The sequence below is a fragment of the Epinephelus lanceolatus genome, chromosome 15 (assembly GCF_041903045.1).
Source record: "Epinephelus lanceolatus isolate andai-2023 chromosome 15, ASM4190304v1, whole genome shotgun sequence".
Classification (NCBI taxonomy): Eukaryota; Metazoa; Chordata; class Actinopteri; order Perciformes; family Serranidae; genus Epinephelus; species Epinephelus lanceolatus.
Window position 1 is genome coordinate 34,603,439 of NC_135748.1, and position 24,194 is coordinate 34,627,632.

The 24,194-nt window shown below is 40.3% G+C and overlaps 1 protein-coding gene across 6 annotated transcripts in view; it reads left to right on the top strand.

The window, feature by feature from the left end:
* Positions 1 to 23,113, top strand: part of nin (ninein (GSK3B interacting protein)) — a 34,754-nt gene extending 11,641 nt beyond the window's left edge. For 2 of the 6 annotated variants that reach the window (XM_033642950.2, XM_033642949.2), the window contains exons 6-29: positions 68 to 243; positions 651 to 797; positions 1,248 to 1,415; positions 1,990 to 2,126; positions 2,327 to 2,467; positions 2,879 to 3,053; positions 3,229 to 3,339; positions 3,486 to 3,575; positions 3,711 to 3,846; positions 4,014 to 4,135; positions 4,524 to 5,647; positions 7,581 to 9,839; positions 10,206 to 10,304; positions 10,404 to 10,473; positions 11,323 to 11,490; positions 11,579 to 11,695; positions 11,975 to 12,088; positions 12,748 to 12,894; positions 13,079 to 13,258; positions 13,370 to 13,504; positions 13,608 to 13,709; positions 14,887 to 14,979; positions 20,083 to 20,196; positions 22,117 to 23,113. In XM_033642950.2, coding sequence (XP_033498841.2) covers positions 68 to 243; positions 651 to 797; positions 1,248 to 1,415; positions 1,990 to 2,126; positions 2,327 to 2,467; positions 2,879 to 3,053; positions 3,229 to 3,339; positions 3,486 to 3,575; positions 3,711 to 3,846; positions 4,014 to 4,135; positions 4,524 to 5,647; positions 7,581 to 9,839; positions 10,206 to 10,304; positions 10,404 to 10,473; positions 11,323 to 11,490; positions 11,579 to 11,695; positions 11,975 to 12,088; positions 12,748 to 12,894; positions 13,079 to 13,258; positions 13,370 to 13,504; positions 13,608 to 13,709; positions 14,887 to 14,979; positions 20,083 to 20,196; positions 22,117 to 22,332 — 6,341 coding nt within the window. In that variant the 3' untranslated portion in view covers positions 22,333 to 23,113. Of the gene's footprint in view, positions 1 to 67; positions 244 to 650; positions 798 to 1,247; positions 1,416 to 1,989; positions 2,127 to 2,326; positions 2,468 to 2,878; positions 3,054 to 3,228; positions 3,340 to 3,485; positions 3,576 to 3,710; positions 3,847 to 4,013; positions 4,136 to 4,523; positions 5,648 to 7,580; positions 9,840 to 10,205; positions 10,305 to 10,403; positions 10,474 to 11,322; positions 11,491 to 11,578; positions 11,696 to 11,974; positions 12,089 to 12,747; positions 12,895 to 13,078; positions 13,259 to 13,369; positions 13,505 to 13,607; positions 13,710 to 14,886; positions 14,980 to 17,912; positions 20,055 to 20,082; positions 20,197 to 22,116 lie in introns of those variants that run through there. The other 4 variants (XM_033642953.2, XM_078175234.1, XM_033642951.2 and 1 more) reach the window with 3 other exon arrangements.
* The last annotated feature ends 1,081 nt before the right edge of the window (positions 23,114 to 24,194 follow it).

Genomic DNA, 24,194 nt, shown 5'->3' on the forward strand with positions numbered 1-24,194 from the left:
TTCATTAAATCCACTCCATAGATGTTTGTCACCAAATGCTCACAGTGTCCTCTAATCATGTATTTAGGTCAGATGCATCTCTGGAACCCCGATGAACCAAGCACACCTCGGGGATCCATCGTTCCTCTGCCGACCTGTGTAGAGGAGAGACTGCGTGAAGCCTGTGACGAGCTGCAGATATCATGGGACGGGTGTGCCGGTCACACCGAACTGCTCGCTCTTTGTGAACACCTGGGCCTGGAGGTCAGATTAAAAGTTAACAGAGAAGCAGTTTGTTTCAGGGGAGCTTTTCAGATCTCATCAATACAGAGTTAAAAGTTTATACATCATCATCTCTTTGACCAAGCGACACAAAATGTAAATTACATCCTCACAGCAGAGGTCTTATGGCTCTAAATTAATCTTGTTATAATTTATTGATGTTAAAATAGTCATACACTTCCATATTGTCTTGTTTTTGTTGTTCTTTCTATGATTAAATAACTCATTTAGACAATTCGAGTCCAATAAAAGTGTTTTCTGCCTTGAGAAATTTCTTTTTTACATTAGGAAAAGTATAAAGTATACTGTATAATATTATTGACACATATATTTGGCTGCAACTACTGATATCTGACTCTTTTCTCAATTAAACCATTAATCATTTCCAGATAAATGCGGATATACTCCAGAGTCTAACCAGCGATGGCATAATGAGTGTTCAGGAGTTTGTTTCCAGGGTTGTAAACCACAACAAACCCCCCACACCGTCCGCCTCCACGCCCTACAGACAACTGAAACGACACCTTTCCACTCAGGTACTTGTTTGTTTAGCTCTTATGAGGTGGTAAAATGAAGGGTAAATCCCCTGTTGTTCATTTCTCTTAGGTCATTATTTATTGTTATCTGTTCTTGCTTTATTAGAGAGGGTTTTTTACAGAGCCAATTATCTATCACTTAAAAAAGATGTCTAAAACAAAGTGTAGGTTGATAAAATCATTTTTCTTTTCTAGTTCCTCTGTAATAGAGTCATTCAAAGCTAGATTTCAGATTGCATTTGGTCCCCCAGAAAGCATTAAGTGGAATTTTGGAGATATTAGAGCAGTCCACACCATGAACAATAACTATAATGATAATGATCCACAGTGATGAACAGTAACGCTCTGTAAACAGCAGCACCAAGCACACACTGCACACTCTGCTGTGTCGGCAGCTCAGGGAAATGTTATCTTTCTCCAGTAAAGAGACACAATTTTCCCCCCGTACAGCCCTTTGATGAAGGAGGCAGGAGGATAGCAACCCCCTCTGCCCTGACAAGCACCATCGGCATGCGTCTCTTCTCCAACCTCGACGATGGTACCGGTTTCACTCCAGTTGAATACCTCCTGGATGCCTGGATAGATGAGGGAATAGAAAACAGCACTGAGATCCTGCAGGTACTTGTTCCTCTAACTATGACTGTGACCATCAGTGTTAGTTATTATCAGTATTTTGAATTTGTGCATTTAAAAAATTTGTATGTTTTGAAACAGACTAATTTGATTAGGTCCATAGATCCATAGCAGGCATAATACATAGCAAGTGGTTGTGTCTGGTGTGATGAGGTTGATCCAGCCTTGCACATTGAAGTAATATGGTGCCTTAACATATATGTATATCTTTCCAAGTTCTTTCTGTGTTAAATATATGATTGTAATCTCAGAGAATATTTTTTTTCTCTGGTATATTTGTGAGTTTCTTCTCATAAATTTACCAACGTAGTCTTGGAGAATATTAAAGATTTTATCTCATTAATTTACGATTTTAATTTGGAGTGTTTTCTTGTAATTTTACCCTTCTCCTCTGGCTCTGTATTTTAAAAAAGTATTTATTTGTTTATTTATTTACTTATAATAGCTCCAATACACTGCTGTAGATAGCTGATGACATAAAGGAAGTCAGACAGGTTTTGTATTTACTCCATGATTTTAAAAAGTCAAGGATTTATAATTATTATTATTTCCTTTGCAGGCTTTGAATTTTAACCTCGATGGAAAACTGAGTCTGAGCGATCTCACCCTGGCACTTGAGAATGAGCTCCTTGTTACTAAGAATGGGATCCACCAAGCGGCACTTGCGAGCTTCAAAGCTGAGATCAGATATCTCCTGTGAGTATGAGTCATCACTATGATGCAGCTCATTCAGACATTAATACTGTTTGATTATATTTGATAAATATATCTGGAATCATTTTGAGCCTGTTAGTCTGAAATAAAACCTGCAGGATGATTGCTGGTTTGTGTCTGTTGTCATGTGTCATGGCTACATCTTTGTACAGTTATTGTCCCTGTTGTTTTTCTCTCATCAGAGAGCGCGTGGACAGAGAATTAAGGGAGAAAGAGAAGATACGATCTGACCTGGAGAAAGCAGAGAAACTGAAAACTCAGCTCGCCACTGAGGTGGATGAGCGTCACTCTGCGATCGAGCAGATGAATAACCTCAATCTCAGGTAATTTATACAGTGGCTCAGGTTACACCAGTTTGCTGTTGGTTCTCCAGTTTTATCACAGCAAGAGGCCTCCATCCATTTCAGGTTTACAGAATAATTTTATAGATTTATGCTTGATTGTGCCGTCTTCTTCTCTACATCTCGGCCTCATTCCTGGGATTAAAATACTGTGGTCTTATAGTTGTCACTCTTTATCCCTTTATCCAGGCTGTTCATAAAGACTGCAACTGATCATAATTAGTTTTAGATACTTTAGCTTTACATTTATTGATAGATGTTGTACAATGTATTTATTTTAACCACAATAACCTGCTAAACTCAAAGTCATCCATTCAACTGAATCCAGCCTCCTCTTAACATTTGTCACAGTCAGTGTTACATTCTGTTTTCTGTGCGCCCGAATGTCCACAGGAAGCTTGAACAGGAGCACAAAGAGAAGCTCGCTGCAGCACGATCAGAGCTGATGAAGGAGATGGACCAGATGCAGCAGCAGGCCGACGCGCAGCGCAAGGAACTGGAGGCAGAGGTGGAGAAGATCAAAGAGGATGAATCTTTTCTCAGGGACCACCTCTCCATCTCTGTGAAGGTACCAGACAGACTCCCTTTGCTTCAGTTTACTGTTTTTATATGGTCTATTGATGTACAAAACACTCATTGATGAGCTTCAATTTCCTCAGTAAACATTACAATATCATCTGCATATTAATTTTTTTTTTTAAATTATTGTTAATGTATGTTGTTTGGGTCTTTTATGTTTTTAGGAAAACAGACGCCTTGAAATGGAGCTACTGGACGCCACAGAAAAACTAGTGGAGGCACAGAGCCAAAATACAAAACTCCAGACAAGTTTGGACAACGTTATGAAAGAACGGGTACAGACATATTTTATGGCTCTCCATAACTTCAATACTGACTTTCTCTATTTAAACACCACATTCATTATCTTTGTTTTTGTGTTGTTTTTTGCTTGCATAACCCCTTCTGTGTCCCCTCTCCCCTTTTGCCTTCATTTGTTTAGTTTGGGGACTTGGACCCCAGCAGTGCAGACTTTCTTCTCCAGGAAGAACGCATCAAGGACCTACGCAGTGGCTACGAAGCTCAGTACAGGGTAACTGCAACAAAATCATAAAAAATGCCCACCTTTTCTTGAGTGCCCTCTTTGCATGGCTGCACATGCAGTGGTATTTTCATTACAGACTTGATGTTAGATGCGTGTTTAGCTCATTGTGCTTTCATTTGGTAGGAGCTGCAGGATCGTATTGACGAGCTGCAGTCAGAGTTGCAGGAGTTTCACAGTCTCGGAAGAGTTCATCAACCCTGCCACAAACCTCTCTCCGAAGAGCTGGAGAGTAAAAGCCCCGGCATGGAGTCTGATCCAGGTAATGAATACTTACACAACACATATATGAACATATAGTCCCTGGAGAGCTAATTACAGAGCCCTGACTACATCTGTTCATGTCAACAGTCAGTACGTAAACATTTTGCATAGAAACAAGAAAACACTGTGTTAAATGTCACCAACTTCTGACATGACTTTTTGCAGGTATCGGTTCAGATGAGGTTCAGCCCTTCAGCATGAGCCTTGAGGCAGAGATGATGTTAGAGCAGCTGAAGGAGCAGCACCTTCAGGAAATTGAGGATCTGCGAAACCAGCTGGAAAGCAAGGTTAGTGTAGCAGATACCTTTTTATATTTCACAGTGTTAGATGAACATGTGTTATAAAGATTAGAGGTGGAAAGAGCAGGGAGACATATTGATGTAATATCAATCTTGTGAATTGACACGAGATACTGTAGTGCATTTTGGCCATTGATATGTGCTTGAATTGGTCTTTACCTCAAATTACTGGCTTCATCACAGGTTTAATCCAACTTAACCATCAAGATAAGTGAAATGAAAAATTAACTCCTATCAGTTGATCTGCTGGTTACTTCTGGATTTATCGTTTGGTCTATCAAATGTCAATAAATAATGGAAAATGTCCATCCCAACTTCTCAAAGTCCAAGATGATGTCTAATATAATTCCTCTGTTTCCTCTTTTTATTGCAACAGATCAATGAATTTGATAAGATGGTGGGAAAGCAGAGGGCGACTCATGAGGACCAGAAGGCTGCCTTAACCCTCCAGTACCAGCAGGAGGTCCAGGCTCTGAGGGAGGAGATGGACAGCATTCAAAGTCACAAACAGGAGCTCCAGAGCCAGCTGGAACAGGCCGAACTTGAGCGGACTTCTCTGGAGCAGAAGCAGGCCGAGGAGAGGGCAGAGCTGGAGAATCTGCAAGAGGAGCAAGTGGGAACTCTGAGACAACAACTGCTAGAGGCCCACACCTACACTGCAGACCTGGAGGAGCAGCTGAAGACACTTGAAGCCCAGCAGACCGAGATGGATGGCAACCTCGCCAATGAGATAGATGAGCTGAGGAAACAACATGCTGCTGAGATGAATAAACTGGATGAAGAGCATGAAGAGCTTCTTGAAGCCAGACTGGACGAGGAGAGAAAGAAACTGCAGGAAGAAAAGGCTGAGTTCGAGAAGAGATTGTTAGATGATAGCGAGAGGGAGAAGGAGCTGTTGCAGCAAAGCTATGTGGATGAACTGAAGGCCAGACTAGAGGAGGCAAAGGTTAGGTTTGAGGAGGAGCGTGATGAGATTGTGCAGAGGCTGACAGAGCAGTGGCAGACAGAGAGGGCTCAGCTGGATGAACAGAATAATGAGTCCCTGCAGGTGGTGTTGGAGGAAGAGATGTTGAGACTTGTCAGGGAGCAAGAGGAGAAGGAGGCCAAGCTCAGGGAGCAGTGGGAGAGCGAACGAGCCCAGCTTCAGGAGCGTCAGGAGGAGGCTCTGCTCGATAGAGTGCTTCAAGAGAGGTTGCAGGTACAGGAGATGTTTGAGCAGAGGGAGAAAAAGCTGAAGGAGGAGTGGGAGAGGGAGAGACTGCAGCTGGAGGAGGATTACGAAGGGATGGTACAGGACAGGCTGAATGAAGAGAGGCAGAAGCTTGAGACTGAGAGAGAGGAGGACGAGAAGAGACTAGAACACTTACTGGCAGAGGAGAGGGCTCGTCTAGAGGAAAGCCACCGAGAGGCCCTGAAGGAGCTGACTGACAAACACAGTGAAGAGAGGGAGGCTCTCAGCACCATGTTGGGCAAACTACAGGATGACATCGCTCAAGAGAGGTGAGATGTTTTTAATTGTTTGTATTATAGGAACTTCTTTATTGATTAAACTTTTTTTGTCCTTCACATTCGTCCTTTTCAAACGGCCTGTCACGATAATTACGTTACTAATTTATCTTCCAATAAGTGACCAACATTTTAGCCAACGTGATGCCAGAATAAACAGCAGGGCTTTTCCGACCATTATTAGAATTGAGCGCATCAACTCTGTCTTTCTTTTTCCTCTCTACCCCTACTACTTGGGTGAGTCTTAAGAAATATAACACGTAAGAGACACCACCTCATAGCGTACCTGCCTTACTTGCCTGCAGCTGCACTTTTGGAGTGGAAGAGGCACAGTCCTGATAGTCATTAGCTCACCAACCCTTTGTAATTCGCCAAAACTTACTCTTAGTAGTTTTACTCTCCAACAACTTCGTCCTCCACTCCATGAAACCACTATCAAAACGCCAGGCTCCCAGACTGTCCATCCCTGGCAGCACATCAGTTGAATGATGGAGATAACTGCGGTGTTCCCGGAGCTTCACCAAGCCTCTCTATTATACTTTTTTCCCAACAAAATAAGCATGTATATGCAGGTTTTTGTAAACACGGGAAAACCCTCTAAAAATAGTAGATGGATGCCTTTCCTATCGCCATTAGACTTTAGCTGTGTACATGGTTCTGTAATAGACGTAGTGTGTAATGTTCTGCGTCCCAAATGTGCCAGAAAACAGGTTAGTCCAATGAAAATGTTGGACCAATAAAATGTGATGGTTCTCACTTCTTTTTTTTATATCTGTTTCATATTCAATCCTTCTGTCATACTTGGTGCAGACCAATTTTGGACGATGTTTGTGTGCTGCTTGGACGGAGATAGGTGGGATTTTGTGCTGGCCTATCATTGTATTGTGCTGAAAAAGGGACGAAAAGTAGCGCGCCCACCTGGATGTAGTTTTACCATTACTGCCGATCAATGCCAATTGGAGCTGGAACTGATTATTACCCCTAATTACTGCAGATTCATATGTGCCAGCATGAAATGCAGATTGTAACCTTTCCCATTAATAATACAAAACTAGATGTTAGTGGGTTTTTAGTTGGGTGGGAAAAGGGCTTTAGTTGCAAGAGGCATCACTTGGTTTTGTTTTGTTGGCCAGAGTTTGTGTTCAAGGTCCAGTGTGTGGGACTTAGGGGGAGATATTGACAGAAATGGAATATAATGTTCATAACCCTGTTATGAATGTTAGTTTATAATCACCTGAAAATAAGAATAGTTGTGTTTTTGTTACCACAGAATGAGCCATTTATGTCTACGTACGGAGCAGGTCATCTTCAGGTCTGCCATGTTGTTTCACCATAGCCCAGAACAGACAATCAAACAAAGGCTCCAGATAGGGCCATTCGCATTTTTGCATCAGCCACCATAGTTTTTCTACACGCTTGGCGAATGGCAGAAGTATCAGCTGTGCAAACTTGCGGCCAGATTCCACTAAATTCTACACACTGGACCGTTAATTCTCACGGAGTAATTTTGGGCTATTCCTAAAAAGGTACTAAAATTTTCTATGTACTTTCTTGAATATATTGTTAATTACTTTTTTTTTAAGATATGTTCATTTTTTTCATATTTTAATTCCAATATCTAAATATTCTTAAGCATTAACAGTTAATTGCTCTTTAAAATGGTGCATTTGCATTATTATGCTATTGTATTTTCAGTATATCATTGGCAAAAAATGGTCTCAAAATGAAAATGATATTGTTTATCGTAATTATTTCTGGGCAATATATTGTCCAACAAAAGTAGTTATTGTGACAGGCCTAATATTCTGCCAAAAAAAAAAGTACTTTAGCTAAAAAATGCTAAAGGATTTTGCTTTTAATTATTTCAAGTTGTACTATAAAGAGTTCAAAACTGTTGCTGTAACAATCATTAAATAACCGTGTGCAGGAGGGAAATCGAGATCAGCTTCACCCAAAGAATCAACGAAGTGGAAAGCCGTTTCTCAGGTGATCAAGAATCTGTCGCAGAGCGTTTTCAGGCCGATGTTTTGAGGCTTGAACAGCACTACCAAAGTGAGCTGAAGGCTCTCTCTGAAAGACATGTCGAGCAGAAGCTCCACTGGGAGGCGCAGATACAGGAGGCCCTTGAGAATGCCGAGGGACAAAGAAGACTGATGGAGGAGGCAATGGAGCAAGAAAGAGAGAGTCTGAATCAAGAGTGGGCAAAAGAAAAACATGAGCTTGAAATTCTTCATAGAGAGGAAATGGAAGAACTTTTAATGAAAAACCAGCAGCTTCAAAAGGAGCTAGATGACTCCATTAGTTTGGCTCAGACTAAAGAGATAGAGCTCAGCAGGCAGCTGAATGACCTCCACAACCGACTTCAAGGAAGCCTTGAAATTAAAGACGAGCTTCTGGCTCAGTCCGAGAAGAAAGCACTTGACACCGACCTCCTGCTAAATCAAACTGTGGAAGATTTTAAACAGGAGAGGGAAGAACTTCTGAGCACCCAGGTGGAGCTTGAGGCAAAATACAATGAGATGTTTGCCATCTCTGAGAGGCAGATTACTGACAGGATTGAGTTGTTGACTGAGCGGGACGATTTGAAGATGAAGATCGAGGAGGTGGAGATGCTGCTCAAACAGGCAGCAGAGGACTTTGAGCTTGAGAGGAAGGAGCTGCAGGAACATGCATCTAGTCTTGAGGAAAAGTTAAAAGACAATCGAGAGGATGACAGAGAAGAGCTCATAGCAGAAATAGATAGGCTTAAAGACAGAATAAAAGAGTTAGAAATGGAATTAAATCAGCTTTCTTCTTCTGCGGAAAAGGCTAAGGAAGAAGAAATGGAAGAATCAAAGGAAATTAATACTTTAATGGAGGAAGAATGTGTTTCTTTCTCTGAAGAACAGGAACCAGACGGAGGTCCGGAAAATACCAAAAATATTGATAATGAAGATGATGAAAACATCCCTGCTACCAGTGATGATCAAGAAGACAACATGTCAGGAGTAAATCAGGTTGTTGCTGTTCCAGAAGATCACCAAAATGGAGACTCAAGCCCCGAGGAAGTTGACAGAGACCCCGAAGGAGGCTGTTCTTCTGCAGAAATTAGACACAAAGACCCTGAATCGACATCCTGTGAAAACAATTCAACTGTTGAACCCAAAAATGAAGCCCCAGAGATGCCATGTGAGGCAGTCTCATCCCCTGAGGCATTTGAAGGTGTAGATGAAGATGCAACAGACGGTGGGAATGAAGTTGCTCTTGAATCATGTGAAGAGGAGAACAAACCTCAAGATGTGCAAACCTCAGACAATGAGAGCTCTTTCCGTGAAGATGAGCCATGTCATGAGACTGCGGTCGATCCCTCAGTGCTGGAGGAGACAGGTGACCCAGATGTACTGTGTCTGGTGGATGCTGCGGTTAGGTGTTTACCAATTAACTCTCACAGCTGTAGACAGGAAGTTGAAGTAGAGTCAGACTGGGAACATTTAACCACCAAAACAAAGGATGAATGCGCACATGATTGTCTGGGAAATCTGGATGAAGATTGTGAGGACGGAGATCGTTCTTTTTTTAAGCTACAGGCTTTGCAGAACACCGCCACCGAGGAGAACATCCTCCTACATGAGAAGATTTCTCTGCTTCAACAGAAGACAGAAATACTGGAGAATCTTCTGGCTCATAACACTGAAAAGGTCAAAACTGGCCACCAGATATTGGAGGAAAACTATGGCCTCAAAGTGAAAGTGCTGCTCTTAATGGAGCACATCAAAGAGCTGGAGGTTAAGGCCTTAAAGATGACAGATCTTCAGATTAGATATGAAGATTGCATGTGTGAAAATGCCAAACTGAAAGACCAAAACAGTGAACTTGAGAAGAGAGTTTGGAGCCTTGAAAGCAGGATGAATGTTTTCCATGATTTCAAAGATCAGCAGGTCGTACTGGTGGATGAGATCGGAAGGATGAGAGAAGAGAACCGAAAGCTCTCGGAGTTGTTAAGTGAATTGGAGTGGCCGGATGAGATACTATCAGCCATACACCCAGACGCTGGACGATCAGAGAGCCCCACAGAGGAGTCTCTTCTTCAGGCAGATCTGGAGGACAGCTGTGAGGAGTTTGAGAAGCAGAACACCATACTTCGCAGAGCCATCACAGAGCTACAGGACGAGTCGCAGTCGTTAAATGGAACCACACAGGCTCATAGGTAACGTGGAGAAAAACTAGGAACCTGTGTCTCCTGTGGCTTCTCCATGTCCCATCCCTGTGGTGCTTTGATTCTGAAGAGTGCTCCTCCTTTTGTTCCCAAACACAACATAGTGCGGTTTTCCTACCCGTGATAATGCTCCTAAATCCTTTGTGCGATGCAACAGATCTTCAACACTTGTGCTGCTTTGATCCCTGTAGAGTTGAAAAGCAAACACAAGTTCAATGTGTGCAAATGGTAGAATAAGATGCTTTTAATCAATGTGTAGCAAGAGACTCCTCATACTTCATCCACTGAATTATTAACGTGTATTCTGACATGTACAGTTTTATTAGAATCATAAAATGTAGTTTTGTTTATCTGTAGATCTGAGGCGAGTCGTCTTGCTGAAGAAAACGTCATCCTCAAGCAGAAGATTGCAGCGTTGAAGGAAGAGGACATGAAAGTACTTCAGGAAGAGCTGGTGTAAGAAACACATTTAATATAAATATATATTTAGTAATAACCTCTATTCATGTTTGTTTTGTCATGTAAATTAACATGTTCAAATGTTGTTGATTCTAGGCAAACAATGGAGCAGTTGCAGAAAGGAAACATTGCAGCTCAAAAGGAAGCAGAGAACTTCGAGAAACAGGTACTGAAGTAACTTGATAAAACATGAGTCTAAAGTCACGCTAGCAGCTCTGTGAGGCCAAACTTGGGCAGTTGTGCTTTGAGCTAAATGCTAGTGTATGTAGTGTATGAAGGCCTTTGCACACTGAGTCAGTTCTTTTGTCTCGAATTGTAACACGTCTAAAAATGAATACGTTGTTACGTTACATTTTTCGCATCTGTCAGAAGCTTTTAGAGACGTTTGACCAAGAATCAGTGAAGAAATTGTGGCAGTGGGACACAGCTGTGACAAGACAGAGAGGCAAAGGAGGAAATGTGTCTCTTAATTTTGTCAGGTATTGTGAATTTTCACAACAAACAGAACAATGAAACACATCTGAATCGATGTGCAAGGTTTCTTTGCATAACGATTTTTTTTTTTTTTCTGGATGACGGATGAAAAAGATGCATCAGAAAAAAACTTACTCAGTGTACACAAGCCTTAAGAAGGGGACAGTTGGCGTTGCTCTACTGCTACAGAAGATGTGACTGTAAATGCCATCCAACATGCTAACACACATTCAACGGCATCACCCAGGTGTGCCAATAACCAGGATGAGTAAAAGACAAACCAGAGCCCAGCGCTTTATCCCGCTGCTGTCAAGCAGGCTTACAGCGCAAAAGCAGAACTGGAAAAATAGACACTGTAATTATGGGGATTGGAACACACTGAACACGCTAACACACATTCAGCAGCATCAGGTGTACCTCATGGTGGCGCTACAGGAAAAGTCAGGGGATCTGCAAAGTCATAAGGATTCATCTTCTGGGGACCAAGAGTGTCGATTCATTCAGAAGCCGTTATTAAGATGTTGATGTATCTTCACTGCAGATTTCAGAGCTGCGTTTGCAGAGCCAATCACTGGAGGACGAGAACGGGCTGCTGTCAGAGAAAAATACCCAAAATATTTCTGATATGGAGAATCTACGCCAGCAGCTGGCAGAGCTGATAAATGAAAACGAGAGGAGGGAGGTGTTCACTGCTGAGGAGAAAAACAAGGTAAACAGAGTTTTATTGACAGACTGATGGTCGTTGTGGTGTCGTGGTGGTCGTAGCGGGTAGTTAATTGGTGGCTGTTTTGTGTTAGCTGGCAGCTTGTGTGTCGGCTCTGGAGGCAGAGCTGACCAAAGCTCTGGAGGACACTGCACAGCTGGAGCAGAGGAATACCCAGCTGTCACAGCAGCTCTCTGACCTCAGAGAGAAGGTGAGCATCAGGCACTTTGATGGGGTTAATGAGCACGACACAGACACAAAGTGATAAAGCACTGTCACCACCTAGTCATGCCATGAAATGACTCACACAGTCTAAGTGATCACAACTATCTATAAATAATTTCACCCTTAATAACAAAAGTACAAACGAAAAGGCTAAAGAAATGTTTTCTGTAATCTGCTGAGATGTTGTGGTGTGATCGAGCTTTAGCTGTAAAGTGGTACATAAGAGATTGTTTAATTATAACTGTAGTTGTCTTCTGGTTTTCAGGCGGTTAAAGTAGACTTAATGGAGAGTCAGCTCAGCCACCTGGTGGAGGAGCGGAGAAGCGCGGATAAGGAGACCCAGGGCCTCTGCAACCAGTTATCCAAAGCTCAAGAGAAGGTAGGAGTCTGCTGTAACCCACAGAATCATCCGTATCAATCAGTCGCTGTGTGGTATTATTTCAAAGCATTTTACAATAAGATTCATAGTAATTAAACAGATTTGTGAGTCAAGTTGAACCCTGAAATCTGTGTTAAGCTGAAAACACACTGCCGCTGCAGCGCTGCAGTGCGTCATATGACATGTCAAGTTCCGCCCCTAGTGCTATTAGGAAGTGTCATTCTGCAGCACGTCAACAGGAGACCACACAGTTGTTACTACTATAATAGATCTTTACCACTCCCACCTTTGCATTAGCTTCAATTTCTGGATGGACACCCACTAACTGAACTTGATTGCACACCTGAAGAGCCACCCTCATTCTTTGACAAGAGGTGAGGCGAGAACTCGAACTGCCAAGGAAGCAGAAAAGAGCAGCTCTATATAATACTATTGGAGCTGGGATGTACTGTATAGGACGGACCTTGGCATGAAGTGTTGCAGTGTGGCGCAAAGCTGCTCCTTTTTTGGAACCACCGCAGAGTCTGTAATAATTTTGCTTGCAGCATGTGGGGTTGCATATAGAAAACAATAGGGGCAGCTGTTTTGACGCATGCAGTTTGGCCGTGGTATGTTTCGGCCTTTACCAAGGACTTAATATATTCTTTTCTGTACTCTAGGTCAAGACAGTGGATGAAACTCTTCAGGCTGTGAGCAATCAAAGCGCTCGTCTTAAGTCAGACCTCCGAGTTTTGCAGCAGGAGAGGGATTCCCTCAAACAGGAAGTTGCAGTGCTTCACAAACAGCTGCAAAATGTCAGTGAAAAGGTAAGAAATTTTTCTGTTTTTCATGTAGCAGACTAAAAAAATTAGCACATTAAGTTCAAAAATTGTGAAAAAGCATAAAATTATCTGACTTATTTTGCAAGTGATGCTTAAAGATCAAATTTACAAACAAGGGAGTGCAATTTTGGTGCATTTTCACAGTAGTCTTGACCTTTGTTCATCACAGAACCACATTTTGGAGAAGACCTTGCACTCGAGTGGCGTCCACAGTCCGAGCAAGAAGCTGTACAGAGATGAGATGTCTCGGCTGGCGGACCAGGAGCGGCAGCTGCTGAGGCAGGAGAACGACAGGCTTCAGGCTGAAGTGCGTAACGTCAAAGGAGACCTGGTGCAGTCCAAAGAAAAGGTGAGCTGAGGACCACAGCAAACTGATGAACGTGTAAAACCTGCAGTCATATCAGTGTTCCATTTTCTCACACTGTCATTAATCCATAAGTCATTTATTTTCTGTCCGCAGGTCCGCCAGCTGGATGCCACCATCGTGTCCCTGAAGCAGCACAAACAGCAGAGTCAGTCCTCGCTGGTGAAGGCCTTGGAGCAGGAGAACACCTCTCTGAGGCAGGAGCTCGAGGCACAAAAGGAGCTCACCAAGGTACAAACTGCATGAATCTAATCAGATAACCTTTGTTAATTTTTTTCAAAGCATGTTGATGATGTGGTTTAAATTCTTATGATGTGTGCTTTGTGTGTTTCAGGGCTGTGAATCAGGACAAGGACACACAGAGCCAGAGAGCCTTCAACAAGAAAATGATGCACTCAAGGCTCAAATGGCTCGACTGTCTACACAGCTGCTAGAGGTGAGTCATGCTAACAACGTCTTTGCTCCTATTTTAATGCTTTTAAGATCAAATGGATTGATTTGCACATGTTGTTCAAATTGGGTATAGTGTTAATACACTGGTTCTCTTTCCTCACTGCGTTACCACCTCACAAAATATTAAGCTCTCCTCTGTGACCAGTGTTCAAATACAGCAGCACCCCAAAGTGTCCATACCTATGGTATTCCTCACTACTACTTTTAATTTGCACTGTATTTTCTTTAATCAAGAATATTTTTATTCAATTTAAACAGGATTACACATGCATACTCACAACTGGTATCAAACTTAAAGCATATATATGACGGGAACAAAGCATCAAATCCAATCACAATCCTCCCTATTCCATACAGCCCTAATAACAGACGGAATATCATCAGCAGGACAGTCCTCCATCTCCTGAATAGTACAAAAAAAAAAAAAAAATACAGATTTGCTGAAAGTCAGGCTCAATATTAAAAGAGAGGGGGAGAGATGCCTGTGTATAAGGCAGGTTCAGAATAATGGGGTACTTAATCAGAGTATACACTCACAGAAAGCACCAAGAACAAGAAACAAACACAAAATCATTAACATACAACTAAACCCAAACCTTTTTGAATTTTCTTATTTGAGTTACAAATTGTGTAGCGTATTTTTTATAGATTAAGGCAGGGCATAATGTCCCTCAGCCACTGGGCATAACTTGCACTGCATTTAGGAGATGGAGTATTATGTGTTATCATGGAAATTTTATTGTGGGTTCTTGAAAAGTCATGGAGTTTTGAAATTTTGTCCATAAAAATGTGAACCCTACATTTAAAACATTACATTACACTTCAGGCATCTCCTAGTTCCAAGTATTTTAATTTAAAATATAGCATTGTATATGTATTTAAATTGTTGTACCGGTATTTAATTTTGTAAAAATATTTTAGAGATTCTTCCTTGTTCCACTAGGGGGAGCTCATGCATCACCACCATAGTATGGAGCATACTTCTTTCTGCTTGTATTCACTGTTTTTGATTGTAATTTTTTCACTTGCATTCAATCTACTTTTTATCCAGTTTCTTTTGAAAGAATGGGATCATTGTTGTGATTAGATTATTGTTAGATAAAGTGACCTCATGCTGTGCATATTTCATCTTCTCTTACTTATCATTCTACTTTGTCCAGGCATTTCAGGCTCAGCTGGTCGGACTTCTGCCTCCATCACCTCACAGGATGCCCAGGGGACAGCATCGTGGTGAAGATCCGGACAACATGCAGGTACAGTACAACCTAAATCTTCCCTGACAGCAGACTCTGGCAAATACGTGCACATGAAACTATTATGAAACATAATCTAAATGAGAGCTGCATGTCTACATTCACCTCTAGTAGGCTTGCAATTTAAATAATCACTTACAGGATGAACAAATGAATCCTTTACAAAATATGTTTTTTTCCAGAGTCTGCTTTGAAACTTTACACAGAGCAAAAAACTTGAACAAGCAGTTTAATACCTGGAGATTTAGTGCTGTTGCATCATTGCACAGTTTGGTTTTATATTCATCTTCATTCATCATTTTCTTTTGTCACATTATGGCCATCTGTTGTCTCAGTTATCATGAATTCATCATTAATGGCTCTAAGATGGAGCTACATCACATGTTGGGAATGTTTGGGGATATAATGGGAGTTAATGTAAACACACCCATTGTATTTATGTCACTTTGCTGTAGAAAATAAATCACTCATTTCAGGTGCTGATATTTGTTTTTTTAATTTGGCTGGAAATTCAAACACATCACTAAAATGTTCAACATCAAAGCAACCATTATATTTGCTTTTCAAAGTGAGTCATGTTACCTGAGCTGAGTGTCATCACGTTGTTGTGATAATTCTCATTTATTTTTATTTTCCATGACGTTTTTGTTTGAACACTGACTTTGCAGTGCTCCTTGTTTTGGTGCGTGTCACAGCTCCATGTCAGCACCTGTCTGTCGTCACCTCCTTATGTCGTGTGTTTGTGCTGTTTACTTTTTGGGTTTGGTGTTTAGTCTGTGGTGCCTGTGTGTTTCTGAACTCACCGTCTTTGTTTGAGTTTCCGTCTCGGGACCAAAGTAGCTGCAGTGGTGTGATCGTCTGGGTGTGGTCCTGGAGGGTGTTTTTTTCCATTTGTCACCTTGTGTCACAGTCATGTTGTACAAATTTCTGTGTCTCCTTGACTAGATAGCTGTAGTTCATCCAGGTCCATCTGTAAATGCTGTCATCCCACTTTTATTTTAATAGCATCTGACTTTTTGTTGTCATTTTTATCTAGTAGTTGTCACTAGGTCACCATGAATGTAGAGGAAGGAAAAAGGATCCCATCTTATATAATAATTGTGTATACTATATATTTACTTTGTTACTGATCATATACCTACCAGATCTAACAGCACAATATATTGATCTCATACAAAATCTAATTTCTAATTATATTATATTATAATCTAATTTTATTTCATGTTAACAGTTTATATCATGATGCAGTGATCGTTCTGAATTCTGTTCTAAATTAAGAAATTGTTTAAGAGAACCATACCAGACTTCATCGATTGAGACAATACGAGTTAAAAACAATAAAACTAAAAAGTCTAAAAATTGAAGCTTCATGGCGCCCAGTAGCTCAGTAGGCAGGGTGGGCATCCCATAAACAAAGTCAGTGTGCGTGCTGCAGTGGCTGCAGGTTTGATTCCTTTCTGTGGCCCTCTGCTGCATATCACCCTCTCTCTCCCCCTTTAACGCTTAATCTGTCCTGTTGAGTAACGGCTAAAGCCAAAAAAATTATCTTAAAAAAAGGAAGCTTCAAGGTTCCTGAAAACAATCATATCAAGTGTGACAGGTTCCTGTATTTACAGCTTCACTCTCCTGCTACATGTCTGCCCAAATCACATTACCTTGCAAGGAGGATGTATAACAGTAACTCGATTTGGGACCCACAGTGGAGTCCCTCGCCTGGAGCAAAATAAGTTTCTGGCTTCTGGATATTTGAATATGTGCAGTAGTATTTCTCTTGCTGGCCCCGCCGCAAGTTCTCGATCAGCTCTTAGCCACACGCCACACATTTTTTAATCACTTTTCTCAGCTTAAAAAGGAAAGTTTTACAAATATGAAACTTGCATGGATCAAAAATTCATAATAAAAAGACTCATAATTGACCTTGTTCGCAGTTCGAGGTTTCCTGTTAACAGTTTTACAGACGTCTCTTTTATAATGGTCGTTTAGGGGGAAGATTCTTCCATTTGGGGGAGTTTTTCCTTATCCACTGTGAGGGTCCAATGACAGAGGGATGTCGTATATTGTAAAGCCCTCTGAAGCAAATTGTGATTTGTAATATTAGGCTTTATAAATCAAATTAAAATTAAATTACACTGAGAATGCTTTTTGGGCTGCAAGGGATTTTTTTGGCTACAGTACAGCAAGTAGTCAATGAAAAAATTGTCTGCAAGGCTGAGCAGTGTTCCTGGGGGCCTGGAGGTGGCTAAATTTGCAAGATCACATGGGAATCCAGCCCTGATTTGCCACATAGCCTGCTCCTGCAGCAGAAACGATAGTGCCCAATTTCCCCCAGGGGACACATTTATACCATCATACAGAATATACCGTCATATCGCCCAGTCCTGCCAGAGTATCTCAACTTTTAGTTGCTAGTATGGGTCACACTCCAAAAACACTAAGTCTTTTCACATGCTACACATGCTAAACTGAACTGAAATGTCCCTTTTCAATAATATAAATGTGTAGTATACACAGCTGTTAGATAAAGTGGGATCTTATGAAGGAAAAATAATTTCTGCAGGAACACAGGAACTGATTTGTGTCAGTGTTCATGGTGGTTTTTACCAGATTTTTCAAAGTCAGCTCATCATGTGGTTGGCTGTCCATTCGTTCTGGCCAAAGCAACAGCTAATAACATAACTAGTTCTTTGTTGTGTTTCATAATACCACTTCTCATCACAGTCACTGGGGGAAATGGTGTGTTGAAATGTTCTTGTTAAGAGAAGCAGATTTAAAATAATGAGCTGACTTTCACAGTTTTATGATTGTATTATATTTGTCTGTTTATTTGCCATGAAAGCCTGTGTGAAGGCGTGTTAACTGACCAGGCCTGTGTAGGATTTTAGGATCAGGAGAGGGTAGAGCCGTGGTGAAGTGTACCTGCCTTCTCTCTCCAGGGGCCGATGCCGGAGCAGCGGGCGGCTCACGCAGACAGCTACCGGCGGATCGGTGGATTGTAACACCAGCGTCTTTCCCTGCTCTTCACTTTAGCCTCTTTGCTTCCCCTCCAAGACTGCTCCTCTTTTCTCAGTCCTGCTCTTCCTCTGCCGTGTCTGGAGCCAAAATCTGACTGTGGCACGTGATGCCGTCCTTTCTGCGTCCTTATAGGAGAATGTGAACTAATGTGGTGCCTAATTCAAAGGGCATAGATGTGTAATTGTATTTCCTTGCTGCTAGGTGGCAGGAAAACACAGAGGAGGGTACTGAGGTTTTTCCCAATGGGATTTTATAAAATAACGACACGACGAAATTTAACATCTACAAACACAAGACTTGATTACAAGTGTCCGATCCTGTTTTGTGCTTTTTGTAGTTTGAATACAGGGAATGTTTTTAACACAGGGTGTATTTCTTGTTATGCACTTGTACCATTTATCATCATGTGAGACAGGGTATATTTACATCCTCAGAGGCTCACTCTTGTGTGACAGCTTGCCTTACGATCATCGAGGAGTGTTAAGTTGAGGCGAGGTTAGTGCCTAACAGCTTCCTGAGCCTTTTCCAACAATCAAGCAACCTGTAACTGTCAGGTGACGTTACTGTCTGTGTCCAGTATGAGATTTCTCTGTGAACGTTTTCACTGTTTGTCCTTTGTTGTTTATGCCTGTATTTCTTATCTGACACTACACATAGCTGAATGTTTCTTCAAGCTACCTGTTTGTGTTCTGAGACTGTGTGTGTGTGTGTGTGTGTGTGTCGCTGCTGCTGCACAACCAAAGTGAATTGCATCTTTCTGTTTTTTTTTTTTTTTTCCCCCTTGTTCAAACACGTCAAACAACTTTGAATGTTTATCTGGTATTTATGATTAGAAACCAAATCATTGTTTGTCCCCAGTAGTGATGTGTTAATGTTGTATCTGTGTTTTGAGTCATTTAGTGAGTCTTTTTTTTTGGACCATGTATAGATTTAAATGGATTTTATTGTTTTGTTTTATTTATTTTAAAGGCATAGTTCGGATTTTTTGAAGTGGGGTTATATGAGATACTTATTCATAGTCTGTGTATTACATACAGTAGATGGCTGTAGGCCTGCTCCCAGTTTGGAGAAGCAGGTAGATGTACTGACACAGAAGCTAAGCCATGTCCTGCAATAAAACGTATTTTAGCCTCCTAAAAAATCTAGAAATGTTTAAGTGTACGCTGTACTCAAACTATTTTCATCACTTTACCTTTTCGATAGACAGCCCAATCCAACAGGGAAGTCGTTTGCAGCTTTATTTCCCTGATTATGCTCTCGTCAAATCCACCAGACTCCATTGACAAAAACAGCAATTTTAGCTCACTGAACACGGCAATTCTGTTGCTGCTTCAATCTGCAATTAGTTTGAGTTATTGTGTGACTTTGGTGAATCTGAACTAACCCTTTTAAACACCAAAGTCACACAATAATGCAAAAAAAGTAGCTGATCGAGGCAATGGTAGACCTGTGTTCAGTAGTGTTAAATCACTGGTTTTCTCAATGGAGTCTGGCTTTGAGGAGAGTGATATAATGGCTTTAGTTCCCTGTCTCACAAAAATGTAAAATTGAAAATATTCTAAATGTAGTGCACGCTTAAACTATAGTGATCTCTTTAAGCAACTAAAATACATTTTGCTGCTGTCCCCATCCACAACAGTACAATGCTTCACTCCAGTGTCCGTAATCCTGCTGCTTCTACAAACTGGGGGCGTGCTGACTGACATCGTCTGTACATAACACTCTGACTATGGAAGAGTACCTCATACAACCTCACTACAAAAGATCCCAACTACTCCTTCAATAGAAATATGTTAGGATTTATATTTTATTTATGCATTAAATTATTTTTGTAGATGTATCTGGAATACATGGCATAATTTTATACCTATTTATATTTTATTTATTTTTTAGCGCGTTGTCTCCTCTCCTTTAGAAATGTACCAGAGATCATTTAATGCTGAAATCAAAATAAAACATCTAGCTCATTAGAACGTGGTCTGTCAAGTTTCTCAGTTTGCATCACCTCAAAGGGAAGAAGATTTAAATTTTCATCATCCTCTTATTACATCTGCAGCAATGTGTTGATATGGCTCACTGTCTTCTTACCAGGATGACAGGGAGAGGAAGATGAGGAATATGGAGGAGCGTATGAGGGAAATTGAGCTGTCGCTGCATAACGTCAAGCTGCTGCTCAAAGAGAAGGTCGCTCAGCTCAAAGACCAGGTCAGTTCAAAGAGCTCTTCATCATCAGAATTAAGTCACTGTTGTCTCTTTAAAACAAATCCTACATATATATATATTTTTAAAGAGTGCCAAAATCATGAACTATCTTGCATAAATGTCCACATAGATTTTTTTTTTATTTAATATCCAAGTGAAAAATAACGGTATGGAGTTGAGTTTTCTCAGGGAAGTTGTTTTGTTTACAGTATTACAGTCACAGTACTGTATTTTTTTTTAAGGCTGATACTGATATTTGACTGTTATAAAATCGATAATATATGGACCAATATTAATTTTTTTATAGACTGTCATTAGAGTTCATGAGAGACACAACATTTCAGTCATGGACCATTATCAGGCATCAGATTCACAGTGTGAATTAGGGCTGCACAATATGGGGAAAATACACAAAATGCTGTAACACTGAATATTTAATTAACAATCCTATTTGAGATAAATAAACGGATATTAAATGTGTGCTCAGTTTTCTGCTGCTTTCAGTACAAAGATGAAATACAAGACATTTCTTGTTTAATTTTAAAAAATTAATGGAAATTCTTTCCAACGTTCTTTTATTGAACAAAATGATCATTGAACTGGATATGAAAAGCACTTTTTTTTCTTTTTTTTAAGTGATAGTTACATTTTCAAGTGAAGTTTTTACTGATACTTTCTTTCAGCTAAATCAGAAAAATCCCTGAGTGCAATATCGCAGTCTCTCGTCATGTGTTTATCGTGCTTTATCATGATGACAAGTAAAAAAAAAAGCTGTTATCGTGCCCTTGTGTGAATAAACACATCGTAGTACTAAAGCTACAGGTCATATTACTTAATTCGACAAAAAGAGAAACCAAATCTCAGTATGCCTGAGCCAAATATCTGAAGACAACTGCCACATCAGTGATCCATAAAATCATCCTTATAAAACAAATCAGATTTGTCAAAATATCAAACCTAAGAAAATGATCAAAGTATATTATATAGAAAACACTGTTAGAAATGAGGTCTTTAAAAGAAGCAACCAAATTAAACAAGGAAAACACAACAACATTGAGACGTCAAAGCATCACAACAAATATCAAGTTATCTGAGTAAAGTGTAGAACTTGTAGGTTCCCTTTCTTTTGAGAAGTCGGTCATGGTTGCCGTCTCATATTTAACTATTTCAGTAAGCCATATTAGCATGAATGTTAAAATCTTGAAGCCCATCTGCTGTCAGGCTAAAGATTAAGTTTCTAAATGTAATGTCCTGCCAATATTTCAGGGGCTCCAGTGTAGCCAGCGAATATTCAAGCTAAGACTTCCTCTACCATGCAGCAGTAATTACAGTCTGATTAGCAACTTGAGGCGTGAGAACAGAGATAGAGTTGAGAGATGACTTTTCACTATGAATAGATATCTGCATATTAATGTTGCTAAATTAAAAATAAATCCAATAAAAAGCTGAATTGTCATCAGATGATAGTTGATGGGTTCTGAGATTGCATTACGGCCTTCTCTGCTCTCAACACAGACTTTTTACCTGCTGCTCAAACATGACTGGTCAATGCTAGACTACAGACAGAAACCAGGATGCTTCGGATACATCTCGTGTCCAGTTACCTACAGATTCTGCACTCATATAAAGATATCTGTTTATAGAGATTATTAGAGTTGCATTATTGCCAAAGCTTAATTACATATCATTTAGTAATAACAGTTTATAGAAGAAAACAAAATGGATAATCACAAGATAATAAATGCACTTTAATCAGTGCAACCAGTCAGAACATAGAGGCAAAATGGCGGCATGTAGCTCTCTTGTTATAAACTCCCTCATAAACCGTCCAAACTTTCATTTCCAGTCTGGGTTACATTACATACATTAAGTAATAAATGAATGATCAAAGCCTTTACCATCGACTGTCTCCGACTTTTCTAGTTGCACAAGAATGGCAAAGCAGACGTGTTGATCAAAGACCTGTACGAGGAGAACACGCAGCTGCTGAGAGCTCTGGAGAAGACTGAGCAGCGGCACAAGATTGCCGAGAAGAAGAACTACCTGCTGGAGGAGAAGATCTCCAGCCTGAACAAGATAGTGCGAGACCTGAACCCCTCGCCCCTCCTCTCACTGCCTTACCACTACAAATGCACATAACCTAGAGGAGGAGCTCGGGATGTGAACAGCACTTGCCATGCCAAATGGAAGTGTCCAAAGTCAACCATGAAGTGCACTGGTTATTATTTAAAAATGCTTTTTAAATATATTTTTTATTGCTTGAATACTTGTGCAACAGACGCAGCCAAATGCACAAGAAAGCCTAAATTTTTACAGTTAATTATACAGTATTTTTATTCGAAGCAATAATGAGCTCATGTTGAACCAAATGTGAGGTTCAAAGAAAACTGTAATTTATAATTTGTTAAATATTTTTCAAAGCAGTAGCTGTAATAGTACATAAGTAAATATTGTACCATGACACTATATTTCTCTTTTAAAGAGAGAGTGAAGCAATACTGAGGTGCACTTTTTATATAAGTGTTCTTTTGTCTGTGTTGTCAAAGAGATGAACGTGTTAATCGGTCTCCTCTTTCCGTCTCAAGCCTTTATGTAAAGAAGAAACAAACCTGTCAGTGGTGAAATCATGTCAACAGAACAGTCAAATAATCTGGTGACCTCTCCCAGGTGTTAGCTTTCATGTACTGTTGCCTGAAGTTACATCAAGTGAATGTCAAGTGGCAGTGCTGGTTATTTAAATACATCTGATTCAGATCCTGTTAAATGATGCAATATGTAAAGTTTCATGTGTAAAGCTGTGCCATTATGAATGTGTTAGATACATGTGAAGGACTTTGTCTTTATAATGAAGCAGAAGCACTAAAGCTGAGAGCAGGGTAAAGTTTTGTGTTACAGGTTTAAATAAAATACATGGATCATGTCTGGTTTGATTTATCACTGGATTATTTTTGCTTAAGTGTATTTGAATGTCATTTTATGCCTCAGCGCTGGCGATAGCCGTGGCCAGAGGCATTATGTTTTCGGGTTGCCCATCTGTCCGATCCATTCTCTTGAACACTAAATCTCAAGAATGCCTCGAGGGAATTTCTTCAAATTTAGCACAAATGTCCCCTTGGACTCATTGATGAACTGATTAGATTTTGGTGGTCAAAGGTCAAGCTCACTGTGACCTTGTATCTGTCTCGTTCTCATACACGTGATATCTCAACAACACCTTGAGGAAGTTTCCTTAAATTTGGTAAAAATGTCCATTCAAACTCAACAACGAAATGATTAGAAGCTCACTGTGACCTCACAAAACGTGTTATTAGCCATAACTCGATAATTCATATGCTTATGACAAAATTTAACTCAAATGTCTTGTAGGATGAAGTGATGGCATTTTGTATCCAAAATGTCAAAGGTGAACTTCACTGTGACGTCATAATGTTCTGTATAAACCACTTTTCTGGCCATTACTCAACGCCGTATCTCAGGATCAGAAGGGGAGACATTTGGTCAGATACTGAATTGGTGACTCTTATCTTGGGTGTCCATCTTGACACTGTGCTGATTGTGACTGTACTTCAACTCCACTACATTATAGAAGTACGAAATTTACTTTTCACTCCACTACATTTATTGAAAAGCAATTGTTCCTAATTATTTTGACAATATTTAACACATGTATAAAATATGCCACCTCAATCAACTACAACATTAAAGTTTGCTTACATGTGTGTGTGAAAAGTAATGATCGAATCCTACAAAGTGTGTACTTTTACTTTCAATACTTTAACTACCTTCTGTTTCTAATATTCATGTACTTCAGTGTGGTATTATTGACACTTATTACTTGCATGTTTCTTTTTTTATGCTACATTATACTTCAGATGTAAAAATTGTATTTTTTTACTCCACTACATGCATTCATTGTTCACATTGTTTTACATACATACTGTATACTTCCTTATATGATACCCAGCCCCACCTTGGCCATTAACAACTTGAAGTTTTGCTTA